The sequence below is a fragment of the Vanacampus margaritifer genome, chromosome 1, assembly GCF_051991255.1.
Source record: "Vanacampus margaritifer isolate UIUO_Vmar chromosome 1, RoL_Vmar_1.0, whole genome shotgun sequence".
Lineage (NCBI taxonomy): Eukaryota > Metazoa > Chordata > Actinopteri > Syngnathiformes > Syngnathidae > Vanacampus > Vanacampus margaritifer.
In genome coordinates, this window is record NC_135432.1 from 57,300,963 (window position 1) to 57,317,559 (window position 16,597).

Consider the following 16,597-nt stretch of genomic DNA (forward strand, 5'->3'; position numbering starts at 1 on the left):
AACAGCTCGACCCAACTGTCATTTTAATGAAAGAAAAAGGTGTTTCCAAGAGTAAGAAGAACATTTACAGTTTGGGACCTAGGAAATGGTTTACTTAGTGTGACATCCATAGTGATGAGTCGTTCGGAATTTGATGATTTGTTTTTGCAATTCGTTGACTATTTGTGATTCAAAGCAGATGAGGCAAAATGGAGTACACTACTGCAACCAACAGAGGCGCTGTTGAGTCAGTCTTGACTGTGGTCTAAAGAACAAAATGATGCAAGTCAAGTCAAGACCTCAGCCATGCTCATTACAACACTGGCATGGAAGCAGGAGTTCAGAGCATCCATGGAGATTCTCCCATTCCAATCCTTAAAATCAATGAAATGGTCATCCATCCGCACCCTCCCCCCTCCCCACAGCCGATCAAGGAAATGTGGCCGAACCTGGCTCTCATACAACAAGATGGCTTCAGTTTCATCTGAAATAATCCCTGGAATCACCATCCCGTTGAGGTATTAACATCGCCATTGAAATACGACTTTGACTAGCTTGGTTTCCAGCATGTTTTACATTTTTTCCTAAAATCATTTTTTTATTTAATCCTAAATACACAGTGTAGCACAGCATCGCTTTCCAGCTCGGACATCCAAGCGTGTCCTATGTGTCCTGTCATGCTGAGTTCAGTCTCTCTTCTCCGGCATTTTTTTTTTCTTTTCCACCCTCTCTTGTCCTTAAGAATGCAGTGGTCATTCCAAGACAATTTTTGTTCCATTCCTCTTTAGGTAAAAAAACAGGATGAGAATACACTGAGGTACGAGCTGTTCAAAAATGCTGGAATATGAAGTAAAAACATAAGAAAGATGGTTTAAAAAAAAAAAAAAAAAAGGGCTGATGGTCATCAAGAGGTCTGTTGGGTTTGAGAGTGCAGCCACATCAGTCAAACTGGACCAGATGCTACCAATGTCTGTAGTAAAGGGGCAGCTGAGGCCCCTCAAACCTCTCTGGACCGATCCTGAGTAGTGCCAGGAAGGTGTCTCTGAGGTCCCCGTTGCCTCTTAGCTACACTTGCACGACTTGACCACCATGTTGGACAGCTGCTCCACTTTAGGCGAGCGGCCCACGTAGTAGAGGATGGTGAGGGGCTCCAGGTCCTGGGGTACACAGCAGGGTGAGGCCGACGCCTCTGGGTTCAAGGTGTTGTACAGGCTCAGCAGCTTTAAGTGGAGAGAACGGGAACATCAGGTTCATGACTTTTGATGATACTTCAATGATTTAGTACGGTTCTTAGATAGTGGCTGGCAATGCATTTAGTACCGGGACCTTCAGTGGGTACTTAGTGGACTTAATCCACCTCTTCATTCATATCAGATTGTTAATAGTCAAGGAGGTTGATAACTGATGCCGATTGTTGTTTGAAATTAAAACGATATACTGAACAGTTGGTAATTTTTTTGCCATTAGGTGGCATTAGGGTTTCATGTTGGACGTTGGTGACAAGAACAGTACATTTTTCTTTTCAAATTCAGAGAAATTGGAACCATAAAGCAACTTGTATATATAATAATACCATAGTTAACTCATGATTAATCAGAAATTAACCGCACATTTTATATCTGTTGTAGCCTAAATGTACAATAAAAATATTTTAACGTTAATCATACTCCTGTAAATTAACAAACGTGTGGAAAAGTATGATTACTAAATACAAATATGGTTGTATCTTTTAGTTCATTGATACAATAATTTTATTATTATTATAGTAAATAATTGAGAAAGTTGTTTGAAATTAAAAAGAAATACTGAACAGTTGGTAATTTTCTGCCATTAGGTGGCATTAGGGTTTTATGTTGGGACGTTGCTGACAAGAACAGTATATTTTTCTTTTCAAATTCAGAGCAATTGGAATTTGGAACCATAAAGCAACTTGTGTAATTAATTGCATAAATACCATAGTTAACTCATGATTAATCAGAAATGAACCGCACATTTTATATCTGTTGTAGCCTAATGTACAATAAAAATATTTTAACATTAATCATGCTCTTGTAAATTAACAAACGTGTGGAAAAGTATGATTACTAAATACAAATATTGTTGTATCTTTTAGTTCATTGATACAATAATTTTATTAATATTTTTATTATTATAATAAGTAATTGAGAAAGTTGTTTGGAATTAAAAATATATACTGAACAGTTGGTAATTTTCTGCCATTAGGTGGCATTAGGGTTTCATGTTGGAACATGGAGCAACTTGTGGACTCTGGGCCATTTTGATGATTGTAAATCACAACTAATCACCAGTCCCCACAAATTCATATATTTTTATCACATTTATTATTGCAAAATTGTGTCATACTGACTCCTTTGCACAACATTAAGTAAAATAAAGCATAAATGAAAATGTTTTTACACCAACTGTATTTAAGTTGTCAATACCTCTGGACATTGTGTTGCTATCCAAACTTGACTTTCTCTGACCAACCAATCATAGGATTTAAAAAAGCTGATGCTACTGTGGGTTAGCAAGGTGGCGATTCGGAGCTAAGATGGGTTCAAGAAGGCCCTAATAAACTGACATGGCAACATCGAAAAATTGAAATGGCCCCTGGCTCGTGATGCTTTTGATCTCACCGTGCTGTGTGTGGTGTCAGCGCTGCGTAGGTAAGGACAAGGACCAGAGCAGAAGTTTGCGTAGTAGCCCTCAGGCTGATGTATCCACCTCCAGCCCAAGTCCTGGCGGAAATTAATATAAAGCGGCCGCACACAGCAATTCTCCTCATAATTGCTGCAGACAAGGAGGGAAGAGGAGATTAGCGCTCTTTAAAACACGACCATGTAACTCAACTATTTCCTCCCTGTGGCCTTACTGCCACAGATGAGAAGTTCCCAAATTCCACTCTTAGGTGTGCCCTTATTTTCCCTTCCCAGTGAGGCCAGGTGTCTGTCAGCCCCGAAAGAGGATATGCGAGGCGAGGAGATGCTTGGCATGTGAGAGTGGCGAGCATTTTCTAGTAGCTGCAGGGACAGATCCCGACATGTATCATGTCATCACGTCTCGCTGATTAACACGCGAGCTCTTCCTGCCTGCCATCCCGCATGTCGGCTCGCCGCTCGTACAACTTGATTGCGATAACGCGCATGCGGCTTATCGTATGCGGGGGGCGGCGATGTGAATAATGGCTTCAAATGATATCATCGTGTGCTTTGTCCAGTAGAGCGTGCTATCTATCGAGACTCCAGAGACATATTGTAATCCTTTGCAAGACAATAATGATATAATTTAAGAAATACTATTCTCAACTGTTTGTTTAACCGAATATTTATGGCCTAGGAGTGTTTTTCATACCAATATTAACTCATTCACTGCCATAAATTCATTAAAAAAATTTTTTTTTTTTTTAGTTCAGGGTGTCAGGCGATTAATTTTTTTAAATTGTAATTAATCGCATGACATCACTAATTAACTCACGATTAATCAAAATTTTTATATCTGTTCTAAATGTACAATATTAAAAAAAATTCTAGGTTTTCATACTCTTAACAAAAGTGGGAAAAAATGGTAAACTAATAGAAATAGTTCAAATGGATTTTTGACGTTTATAGCCGTCAATGGCAGTGAATGAATAAAAAAAAAAAGATGAAAAATTTAGGGAGTCAGGCGATTAATCTAATTGTAATTAATCGGTTTTCATACTCTTGTTAACAATGTCAATGGCAGTGAATGAGTTAAGTGTAATTTTGACTTTACTACTGCAATTGGCGAAGGTTAGTGATATTACGCCACATTTGGCCTTGCGTACCAAATCAGGCTTACGTCGCCTCCATAGGAAGGCAACTCCACTATAAACCGATGACTGATTTTCAATGCACACCCAACGCCCGACCTAATTTTGACCGGCATATGTTGGAAACGTTAATACTTGGGGTGTAACAGTGACTGAATTTATATTGGGTACTTTTCTGTAACATACAGAGTTCCCACATGGAACATATTAGGTAAGGACATTCCTCAAAAGAAGAGCTCAGTGCCAAGATGCAAGTAAAATTTTGTGACTTACATCAGTTGACTGATGTGAAATGTGTAGTTCTATTTAAAAATACGATACAGGTATGTTTTTTTCCCTATTTGTTTTCGACATCTATAAAAATATCTTCAATCAGGATCATTATCAAGCAAGCTGATGTGCTGATTATATAAATCAGGTGGGCGGAAACATCTAAAACCTGCAGGATTCCGGACCTCGAGGACCGGAATTGGTGAACCCTGGCATAAAAGGATATTGATGCAAGTGAAAACTCATGCAAAGTGAAAGCCGTGGAAAAGTGCTGCGGTCTGACGAGCCCACCTCTCAAATCGTTTGTTGATATCATGAAAGGGCTAGAGAGGAAAAGGACTATCCAGAGTATTTTCACCGAAATGTTAGGAAAACAGAATACACAACTGTATGGAAAGGAGGGGAGGGGGGGGGGGGGCATAGTGCCTGTTGTATGGGTAACTTGCACATCTGTAAAGGCACTATTAATACTGAAAGATACATACAGATATTGTCGCAATATACGCTGCCGCCCAACCAATGACTTTTTCAGGGAGCTTATTTCAGCAAGACAATGCCAGGCCGCTTTCTGCACGTGTTACTACAACATGGCTTCAAAGTAAAAGAGCCCGCCAGCAGTCCAGACCTGCCTTCCATTAAAATGTGTGGCAGATTTGGAAGTACTAAATATGGCAATGGAGGCCAGGGCCTGTTGAGTAAATGAAGCAAGAATGGGAAATAATTCTGTAACAATTGGTGTCCTTAGTTCCCAAATGCTTATTGAAAAAGTGTTGTTAAAAAGAAAAGTGATGTAACACAATTGTGTTGCAGGCATCAAATACAAAATGAGTAAAAATTTGCAAAAAACTATGAAATTCATGTTTGAACATGTTGTCATTGTAGTGTATTTAATTCAATATACTGTAGGTTGAAAAGTATTTGCAAATAATTGTATTCTGTTTTTAACATTTTACACAATATCCAAAATCGATTGTAACTGGTATTTGTATTTTATTGAGTACATTTAAAAAATATAATGTTACTATCGGATGATGTACCTTTCTTTTAAAATATATTTTTTAATTTAATTATATATAAATAATATTATTTATAATAATATATATTATATATATATATTAAAATAATAATTTATAATTATAATTTTTTGTTGAATTTTTCCAACCTTTTTTTTCCTTTATCACCACTTCTTTGAAGATTCTGCATTCAAATCCCCCATTTTCAAACACGTTTCCTACTGTGCGCTTACTTGAAGCAGTAATTGGTGTCAAGTGCCCTCTTGCGTCTGCGGGACGAGGAGTGCGTGTCCAGCCTGTGGGGGGGCAGCATCATGAGGATGAGATGGGGGTACAGCTGCTCCCTTTGTTTCTTGGTGCGGCTCTGGTCGTCAAAATCTGGCTCCGTACCTGCGGGATGGGAGGGAGGGAGCGAGCCGGTCACACAAAAGAAAAAAATGGTGGCCCCGCCGCAACTAACCACGCTCATAATCAACTGTCTGCTTTCACGGGCGGGTTGTGTCCAGACTGGGCTTTACTTTTCATCCTTCTTCAATAGCAGTCGCTCAGCGACTTCCTTCTTCCCACCGTCTGCTCGTCCGCTCTCGGGCCTGATGGCTAAAGCAGCTCATATCTCAGGAGAGATGCTGCTGGTGGATATGTTGGCCCCGTTTTAATTAGGGCCAAACGTCTGAGCGCCATGGCAGCACATTCTTTGCGGCCAAGCCCGTTCCGGAGCGTTCCCAGGACCCGGGGGCCCCTTGTACTAAGTGAGATACCAGATCGATGTCATTCCCATGCTCTCGGCCTTTCTTCCTTGGAGGAGGGAGAGCCATTATCTTTATCAAAGGCGCTGTAATGATAAGTATGCAATCATTCATTCATTTATGAATGAACATCAGAGCAGTGACAATTTTTGTGTGTGTGAGTAGAATTTCATTTTCATAGACCATCTGCCCTTTTAGGCAGCATATGGGTCCAATTTACTGATGTGACAACACCGAGGCTCACCACAGAACACTAAAACTACCAACAAATGGCAACATTTCCTTAGAACAACAAATAGTTCATTACGAGCAGATCAAATAGGTCAACAAACGTCGGATGTTTAGACAACTCAAGCCATCTGCTCGTTATCTCGCCGTGGATCTTATAACAAATATAAAAAGCGAGTGTATTTTCTTTTGTCTAGAGCAGAAATAAATCTCTATTATAACACTTCAGGGAAACTAACTTAAGAGTTTGTGTAAAATCATGAGTTGGCAAACATGACATTTTATGGTCTAGGTGTGGTTCTTAACCTTGTTGGAGGTACTGAATCACATCACTTTCCTTCTTTATTGAAAAACAAATCTGATTTTTTTTTTCAAACTCAAGACAAGAACAGGGAGAGTAGCCTTCTCATCAAACCTGGCTCGCTTCACCTTGAATTCAGAACGCGTGTTCTTGTATTCCCCGTCGCTATGCATCTTCAGGAAGTGTTCATTTAGTGTCGTGGCATTGCTAATCATGTAGCGCGCAACCGCCGCTGTCTTGTTAAGATGGAACGAAGAGGCAACAGATACAATGAAATCAGCAGAGGCCCCATAGTTGAACCTTGTGGCACGCCATCAAACCCAGGTTAAGAATGACTACTTTAGGTCATTTTGGGATCAGGTAAAAAAGTCATTAAAAAAATAAACAAAGGAAAATTATTTATCTTTAACACACCCTGGACTGGTAACCAACCAATCACGGGGAACATATAGTATAAACAAACAAATATTCACAACTCAATTCAAAAGTATTCATTTAAGCTAACGTGCATGTTTTTTGGGGATGCAAGACGAGATTCTTAGAGGAGTACCTAGGAAGAAAAAACACACACACAGGAACCTCAGCGCCGAGAGACAGACGTGCTAACTATTATTAAAAAAGCTAATTTACCCAAGGTTCTATACAGATTTGTGAATAATGATGAAACTTAGCTATATTCAAACGCTAATTGCTGCAAAACGGAAACAGATATAAATATATTTTTGTTCCTGATGAAATAGACTCACACAATTTTTATACACAATATTCTGTGGGCCTTTCAAAATCCAGTAAACCAGCCGGGAGCGAAGGGGATTGCTTCAGTGAAAATGGCTGGGAGTGAATAAGTTAATGTTTTTAGTCAGGAGTCCAGAGTTGCTGGCCACCCATCAAGTGTGAAATTCAATCAGTTTGTCTATACAGTGGTACCTTGGCTCACGAACTTAATTGGTTCCCACAGAGAGTATGTGAGCCGAAAAGTTTGTCTTCCAAACAAGTATTTCCCATAGGAAACCATTGAAATGAGAATAATCCGTTCCCAGGTCCCCATAAAACACAATTTTCTACTAAAAAAGCCTTAAAACTACACAAAATATACCTTATTTTATGTATAATAAATGTGCTATTGTATTGTAATTAAAGAAATACACTGTACTGTATAATAAAGTGTTTTCATTTGCAAAACTTGCAACTTGCCTTTGTGATGGTACAGAAGTTGAAGGCTTGATGGAATGGAGTGGGAGGAGGAGGGAGGGAGGGAGTTACTGTTTGGAAGGAGAGTCCTCCGGTGTGGCTTCTCTTCTTTGCTTCTTAGGAGACTCTTTATCCTTGTTGCTGACTAAAAACCTCTTAATTGACACCTGTTGCTTTCTGAGTTGTAAGGTCTTACGAAACTGAGGCATCACATTATCATTCATCATGTTGATGATTCTCATAGTCACAGTCTTTTCTGAATGGTACTGTTCGATAAAAGCCTGCACATCATTCCACTTAGTTAACATGGTCTTGATGATCTCACTTGATGCTGCAGCCATCTCCTCCTCCTCGTCCTCACATGACAACTCCTGAATGGCTTCCTTCTGCTTGTCCTCTTGAAGGCGAATCCAATCCTCTGACACCCTTAGCCACACACGCACCTTTAATAGCTTCCTTGTTCTTAAGGATGGTAGCAATGGTAGACTTAGCGTACTGGTACTGGGACGCTAAGTCACACAAACGCGCACCTCGTTCGTGTTTGTCGATCTCCTTCTTCTGCTCGACCGTAATTTTCTTCAATGTCTTTTTAGGCTTAACACTAGCCTGTGGTGGGGTCTTTTTCGGTCCCATGGTAGCAAAAGTACACTCCAAAAGTACTCCAAAATGTCTACCGAACACAAATCACGTCCGCACTCAAACAAAGGGGGCGACGAACTGGGACGCCGTGAGCGTGCGTCAGCTTCTCGTGATTTCTCGTGTCGCGTGATTTGGTTCGTCCGCCGAAAACTAGTTTGTCAGCCGAGACAAAATGCTCGCGAATTTAATGTTCGTGAGGCGAAAAGTTCGTGAGCCCGAGGTACCACTGTATGTGCCTTGTGATTGGCTGTCGACTAGCCCAGGTTGTACAGCACTCAAAAACCCAAAACCCTTATGATGAGCATAAATGATTATGGAAAAAAAGATAAATACTTCAAGGAAAGGATGTCCACAATCTTACCTTTAAACTTCACCTCGAGCACCTCGTTGGCATTCTCAACAATGTCGCCATTGGGCTTGAAGGTATGACACGGACAGTGCACGCTGATCTCCAGGCCAAGATTGGTTTCTGCGGGAATAGTCAAATCGTATCTATTGAAACATGTCACCTGGCGCAAGAGAGTTCGGCTTCCCCACACTCACGTCTGTACATGAGCCACTCCCTCACTGTCTCCGTCACGTCGAAAGAAACCCACTCGTGCATCCCCTTGGTCAGGACGTTCTTGCCCCCGATGTAGCGCTGTTTGGCTTTCGGGTCGTCTTTCTGGAGGATCTGCAAGGAAAGATTAAAAAAAAAAATGTGACCCAGCTGCATGAAAGTAGCGTACGCACACACAGAAGCAGAGCTGTCTGTTTCAGCCAGACTCTCCGAGGATGCCTCGGGCCAAATGTCTACTCTTCATGGAAAAAGTGACTTGTCTGTGTTGATATCCCCATTTTGCAAGTTAATGCCTGCGTGTTGCCCTCTTGCCAACGGGAACCTGGCCGGCCTTCGCGTCGAGAGGCAGTGCCACACGGACTACCGTGGTAGCGATCGCCACCAAATATGTCATCGTGCTCCACATCGAGAGCCAATGATGGAACTCGACGAGGATGAACTTTTTTGCTTTCAACTGTAGTTCAACTTTGGAACTGTTAATTGCATTTCTTCCCATGGGAAATGTTGCTTTGCTAACTGAACAGATCAGAGGTCGACTAGCATCCTGGAACGGATTGTGTTTCACCTTTAGAGGTCATTAGCATGAGCCGCAGATCCTAACTAGGTCCCTGAACAATGTCAGAATCTAATCTCGCTTCCTGTGGGAACGAGGGGTCCTGCCAGTATCAGGCTTCTGCCAACCAGCTCTGGCGTGAAGACTGCGTGGGCGAACGAGTGACAAGCTCCATTTACTCCCCCGGGGTGGGGTGGGGGGTGGGGGGACCCCGTCTCTATCTCCTGGTGGGCCCCTGGAAACAATCTGCCCGCCTGACAGACTGCATTCAGAGCTGGCCAGAGGCGGGATGCAGTCTGGAGACGCTTGTCTACCCGGCAGGAAACGTCGGAACCCGATCATTATTCCGAGTCTCTCATGGGAGATTAATGAGGAAAATCTTTGACGCTTGACAAACATGCCCCGAAAAGACTACGGTACAGTGAAGCCCTGTTTATCAAAGGGGATACGTTCCAGACCCACCCGCATAAGGTGAAAATCCACAATGAAGCGATATTTAAAGCCGATATTCATTTGCAGTGAACGAGAAAATATTAGCGTCAAAATTTAGCATCTCACTAAGCAACAAATGCATGCGAATGTAGCTAATTTGTGGTTTTCGTCAAGGTTCGTAAAAGGTTTCAAAAGATTGTCGCAGGCAGTGAAAATTTTTCTGAACATGTTCAAAATTTCTTTGTAACAAGTAAAAACTTTCAAAAAACATCTTACAAATCCTGATAAAAACCCAAAATGTGCTACATTCGCAAGCATTCATCGCTTAGTGAGATGCTAGCTTTATCGGCTTTAGGATTCGTAAAATTGTCAAATATTAACCACGATAATCGGCCCGGACAATAATCGGGTCTATTCCCAGTCAGAAACTATTTTTTTTGGGGGGGGGGGGGGGGGGGTGATTGTGTCAGTACGCTTTTCTTTCTTCTTTTTTAAGCAAGAGTGAGAGCAGGTGCTCTGGAGTACCTAAAAAAGAAATCAGTTTTAATAACATTTAAATGTGGGTGGGGTTTAAACCTAAAAAAAATTTTTTTATCGATTATCGTGGTTAATATTTGACAATTTTACGAATCCTAAAGCCGATAAAGCTAGCATCTCACTAAGCGATGAATGCTTGCGAATGTAGCACATTTTGGGTTTTTATCAGGATTTGTAAGATGTTTTTTGAAAGTTTTTACTTGTTACAAAGAAATTTTGAACATGTTCAGAAAAATTTTCACTGCCTGCGACAATCTTTTGAAACCTTTTACGAACCCTGACGAAAACCCCAAATTAGCTACATTCGCATGCATTTGTTGCTTCGTGAGATGCTAAATTTTGACGCTAATATTTTCTCGTTCACTGCAATTGAATATCGCCTTTAAATATCGCTTATCGGCCTCCTTGACTACTAATTGGTATCTGTACTAAAAAAAACATATTGGTATTTATTCACCTAAATGTTCAACCAAACCTTGTAGTTTTGTTTAAGAAAAGTCAGCTAGCTTAATTTGCTAAAGTATAGGACTAAGGAAAACTAGCATAGATGCTACAGTAATTAGAAATCTTCCAATAGCCCTGCTACGATCACTTGAGTTAATTAGTTGGAGTTAATTAGTTAATAGTTAGTTGGAGGACCTTCTCTAGATCTTTGTGCTCTTAATTATGCTGCATCTCTTCCATTAGACCTCACTGATTTAAAAATAAATAAATATATATATTACTTGAAGGAATTTGATATCATTTACTTTTTCTCTGTCTTCTTTATCTGTACCTGCGCTTGATGATTTATGGTTCTGTTCCCAAATATCATGTTTTTTCATGGAATTCTTGCTCAAGTTAAGTGCTAGCTTGTTTTTGTCAAACCAGTATTCCATTTTAATGAATTCTGAAGTGCTAATGTCCAAAGATTGCTAGAAGTTCTCACCTGAACCTCAATGTCAACTGTAAATAAAATGGCTTAGTCAATCAAACAAAAGTAAAATGAAGCTCTACTATATGGAGGGGAAAAAAAAAAAAGGTACAGCAGATTAGTAATATCACCAAAAAATGGACGTGCTCTTCCTAATTGAGCTCTAATTTGGTAAGGAGGCACATGGAATGATGATCGGCATTCGAACCCGGAGTGAGTCGGACGTCCAAATATAATTGTTTTCACCGTTGCCGTCGTTGAGCAACTGGATCGCATTTATTAGTTCGCTGCGTCTTTCACTATAACAAACAAGCTAGTGCACGGCCACCTTTGCACTTCCTGTTAGCCCTTTCAAAATAAAACAGCACGTACTTAAACAGATTACGCCACACTTGTGACAGAGAGAGAGAGAGAGGGGGGGGAGGGAGAGGGAGAGAGCAAGCGGGCATTAGCAAATTAGCACACCTGGTAGAGCTCGATCCGCTGCTCGTTTTTCTTGGCACTGGCGTTCGGGATCCGCAGGGCTCGAAACTCGGCGCGGAACAAATTGGTGGAGTTCTTCTCCATGGTGGAGACGTTGAAGCGGAACACCTTGGAGGTAATTCCCTTTGGGCAGTAGGGGAGGTCATCTGCAGGTAAAATGGAAAAACATGACTCAACGGTAGCTTTTTTTTTTTTTTATTATGTGGGACTCCCATGAATAAATGTTGCTCTTGGCAGAATGTATTGAAGCATAAATTCACTTCTTACCTCATTGGGTAGATTATTATTAAAAGCTATTTTCCTCAGATATTCTTACAGGGATGAACATGATTATCTTGTGATGATTAATGCAATTTTTTCCAGAAGACTTTCTCAGATGTGGCCTTTTTTTGTGTGCTCTTTGGCTTCCCTTTAGCAAGTGCCGTACATCGTGTGGGTTGTCAGCACCCAGCCATGGCTTCAATCATGGATCACTTCCATCACTCAAGTATTGATCCATTTTGTGTTTTCTTTACCCTAATGAGCAACAGTATTTCTAGCTTGAGTCAGCCAAAACAACTCATTACTGTGTCGATGGCACGTTTAAGCGCGCTAAATCTGGCAACTTTCCAAAGCCTCTTGGTGACTTTTTTTTTTTGTCTGTCAAAATGATCAATTATGCAAATTAGGCAAGGACATCATTTAGCGACTTTTAGGATAGCCAATAGCTACTTTCCTTACTGGGGAGTTAGCAACATTGGACCAATCCAAAATGGGTCTTTTTATACATGAAAAAAAATGCTAATGGAATATAAACCCGGTAGGGCTCTGAGGTCTGCAGACTCAGGTCAGTTAGTGGAGCCCAGAGTTCAAAGCAAACATGGTAAAGCAGCATTTAGCTGATATGCTGCAAGCAAATGCAATAAGTTGCCAACAGAAGTTGGAATACTTTTAAATCCATGTTTAAAACGATGCTATACTGTACTGAAGCTGTCAAAATGAATCGGCAAGGAATCGATTATCAAATTAATCGGCAACCATTTTAATAATCGAAAAATCGTTTGTGACAATTTTTAAACCGAGAATTGTCGAAATGATATGATTTCAGCATCAAAATAAAAATGTATCCGATTAATCAACTGGATAATCAATTCTAAAAATAATCTTTGACAGCACTATACTGTGCTATACTTTACTATATTGAGATTTTTTTTAAAATACATTTTGCAAAGTCCTTCTTGGAGTCTTATCGGCTCCTTTAGTAACTTTAGTATGCTAACTTTTGTTTTTAAATGTGTTTAGTTATTATGTTTCACTTTAAATTCTGTGAAACATATTGAGATACCTTGTGTGTGAAATGCAATACAAAAATGAAGCTGCCTAGCGTAATAGCTTTTGCATAGTTGGAGCTGCAATGAAAACCACATTAGCATCCCCCCCCTCCCCCCAATCATCTCTGGACCTCAACAGGTGCTCGGACAGTAGTTCAAATATTGCCAAGAAGCTGTAACATGACGACGAGCAAGGACGTGAGCGACTGCAGGCACCACAGCGGCGTGCGCACGTTTGATCAAATAGCACGCCGGCATTTAGCAAGATATAAATGGCCGCATTGTGCTTGTACCTGAAAAGCTTCCTGTTGCACCCGAGGCTCGCCCTTCTTTTCATTATATCAACGTATAGTTTATTATTTTAACAAGGCAGGCACATGCAGCGCAGAGTTAAACAAGCACATGGCAAACATTTTACGAGCCAAGTGGAAACAGTCATTTACAGCCAAGCCCCGGCTAATTTATTAGCTTCAAAAGGGTTCGAGGCGATCACACCCTCAGCCGATTTCCCACCTTGAGCTGTTTTCACACAATGGAAAGTCATAAATGCAGCTGTGTATCTGTGTCATCATGCAAACATCTCCAATTACTTCATTTGACCCATAATCCGTCTTCAGCGTCCTCCCGGCCATTATCTGATATTTCCACAAACGTTATCCTATTTATAGTTGACCTTTTTTTAGCATTCGTCCCAAGCCGTATATCTGCCCGGTGTTTCCACGCAATCTACAAGGAGGAAACCTCAGTAGCCCCTTTGCTCTACTCACTCATTGGTCCCCACTCGAACCCCCACTGAAGGCCGGAAAGCCCCCCTTTTCGAAAAGCAGATTTGAAATTCTAATCAAGTCTTTGGTTTCCTTTTTGGATGACCTCATTTTTTCCCATTGCAACAGTTTTAAGGTGGATTTCACATTATGGCTTATTTTTGCCAATGGTCTGAAAGGTCATTTGTTCCATGTTGGCGAACGGAGGGGATAGCTTACACAATTATAATGAAGCATATTTACTCATTTGATGACCCAATATTCGAGTGAGTCACATGCTGAGACAAACTTGTAGCTATCAACCAACAAAATCGAAGGAAAAAAAAAAAGCGATTTTAAAGCCAAACAAAACTTGTAAGTTTAAAAAGAAAGTCACCCAAGAATCTTCTTTACGATAATATGTTTTATGCGCCATCACTTATTTAAACGCGGCATTCTGATTCGTATTTGTGGACTATGAATTAACTCATTCACTGCCATTGACTGCTATAAACGTCAAAAATTAATTTGGACTATTTTATTAGTTAAATTTTTTTTTCCACTTTTGTTAACAAGAATATGAAAACCTAGAATTTTTTTAAATTGCACATTTAAAACTGATATGAAATTTGTGATCAACCGCGAGTTAACTAGTGAAGTCATGCGATTAATTACGATTAAAAACTTTAATTGCCTGTCGCCCCGAATTTTTTATCTTTTGTTTTCTTTTAAATTCATTCACTGACATTGATGGCTATAAACGTCAAAAATTTATTTGAACTATTTATTTGAATTTTCCCCCCACTTTTGTAAACAAGAGTATGAAAACCTAGAATTTTTTTATTGTACATTTCGAACCGATATAAAAGTTGTGATTAATCGTGAGTTAACTCGTGAAGTCATGCGATTATTTACAATAAAAAAAAAATTGCGCCTCTAGCCCCTAATTTTTAATAATCTTTTTTTTTTTTTTTTAATGAATTTATGGCAGTGAATGAGTTAAGCACCAACATCTACCCGTTTTTATCCATCCCAGCTGCCGGCCATTTTGTCTCTTGTTGTCAACTGACAATGACATCACAGTTGCTCAGGTAACGACCAATCACGACTCGCCTGTCTACTGAAGCCGAGTCGTGATTGGTTGTTACTTGAGCCACTGTGATGTCATTTTCAAATCGACAGCAAGTCCGCACCCTGAGATGGCGCAAAACGGGTGGATTTTGCTGCTTAACTCATATTCCATAGATGCAATATTAGCTCATTCACTGCCATTGACGGCTATAGACGTCAAAAATTCATTTGAACTATTTCTATTAGTTTAACATTTTTTCCCCACTTTTGTTAACAAGTGTATGAAAACCTACATTTTTTTTTATTGTACATTTGTAACAGATAAAGAATTTGTGATTAATCGTGAGTTAACTAGTGAAGTCATTCGATTAATTACAATAAAAAATGTTAAAACACCTGTCGCCCCTAATTTTTTAATATATATTTTTTTAATGAATTCATGGCAGTGAATGAGTTAATTACAGCTCAGCCTGAGAAAACAGGTGAGCATCTAAAATATTTCTTTATGTGATGCTACCACGGAAGAATATTAGTGATAGCAAAGAAGATAATTATAAATATAAATGAAGAACTGAAATGAAATGTCTGGTTCTGTGACATATGAGCAATGCAATTAATTAAATGGCAATTACTTACAAAAAATTATTGTACCAGTTTGTAACAAGAATACAGTACATTGTAATAAATTACACTGCACTTTAATTCTAGAAATTGGTCATTCCGATCTTACGTCACAAGTCAAAATGGCGGTTTTATGGTGCATTCGAGGAGGGGAAATATAAACAACAAAGATGGCTAATTCCGATAAATCTGTTGTTGTTCTGGTTAACGCAGTCATTCCAAAAAGTCGCGTGAACATATGTTGTATTTTAATTTTTCTCAAACACTTTGAGGTCGGAACTGACACAATCCGAGTGGGATAATTCCGATTTCCCATGTTCCTCGAATGCAACATTTCTCCTCGGCGAAAGGACGCTCTCCGCTCATTGAAAAACATGTTGTGATTTAATTTGTGAAGAATATTTTGATTTGAAAATGTGATCAAATGTTAGACTTCGATAACAATATGCCTGGTTTGTATGCTAGTCACAAACAAAAGCGATACAATACGTCGTGGAAATGAAGCGTTGCATTGTGGGAATAGAAGAAACGCCCGGATGTTTGGAATTGTCAATAGCTATAAAAGGCCACCATGTGGCAGTATCACTCTTCAAATTCCTCGCAATTAGGCAGCGTCCCAAAAGTCATTACTGTATACACATTTTTTTTTTGTCCCCGCTTCCACTTTATTGCCATCACATGATATCCATTCCAAGTTGAAGAATTAACTCATTTATTCACGTTTTAATTCCTATGTGATTAAAAAATAATTTTGAAATCAAAGGATCCTCCTCCTCTCTTCTGTCTGACATCAGTAAAAAATAAAAAAATAATAAAAAAGAACTTGGGAATCTCCTCTCTTTCCCCCCGTCGCCTAGAGGATCGTCTGTGATGTCACTCTCTCCAGAGCTTTGCGAGAGTAAACAAAGGAAAGAGGAAGCACGAGGCTGCAGGTGCACGCCAGCTGCTGAAGTGCCTTGACCTCATAAAAGACAGTGCAGATGTGATTATCCACTCTGTTACACAACCTCCAGTTGTAAAAAATCAGATGCACTTGCATTAAGGCGCTGTGAAAAGATCCAAATAAGCCGCTTGTACTCTGCAAACTTTTTTTTTTTTTCAAATGTCTGAACGGCAAAATGTCGTCGGCGCCAATCTGGACGCATCTGCATATTACTTTTTAAAGCTTTTTGCTTATAAATAGCAAATATTTGATATTGGTAGTCGTGTCTAGGG

The 16,597-nt window shown here is 39.8% G+C and overlaps 2 protein-coding genes across 2 annotated transcripts in view; one reads left to right on the forward strand and one right to left on the reverse strand.

Moving 5' to 3' along the window:
• The window catches only part of tgfb3 (transforming growth factor, beta 3), a 19,575-nt gene continuing 2,978 nt past the window's right edge, over positions 1 to 16,597 (reverse strand). Inside the window, exons 2-7 of the mRNA XM_077556715.1 lie at positions 11,620 to 11,783; positions 8,704 to 8,833; positions 8,522 to 8,629; positions 5,289 to 5,445; positions 2,619 to 2,772; positions 1 to 1,199 (exon numbers count right to left, since the gene is read on the reverse strand). Of these exons, the coding sequence (XP_077412841.1) occupies positions 1,041 to 1,199; positions 2,619 to 2,772; positions 5,289 to 5,445; positions 8,522 to 8,629; positions 8,704 to 8,833; positions 11,620 to 11,783 (872 nt within the window). The 3' untranslated portion in view covers positions 1 to 1,040. The remainder of the gene's footprint in view (positions 1,200 to 2,618; positions 2,773 to 5,288; positions 5,446 to 8,521; positions 8,630 to 8,703; positions 8,834 to 11,619; positions 11,784 to 16,597) is intronic.
• Positions 11,615 to 16,597, forward strand: part of ift43 (intraflagellar transport 43 homolog (Chlamydomonas)) — a 26,012-nt gene continuing 21,029 nt past the window's right edge. The window contains exon 1 of the mRNA XM_077556740.1: positions 11,615 to 11,752. Within this exon, the coding sequence (XP_077412866.1) occupies positions 11,720 to 11,752 (33 nt within the window). The 5' untranslated portion in view covers positions 11,615 to 11,719. The remainder of the gene's footprint in view (positions 11,753 to 16,597) is intronic.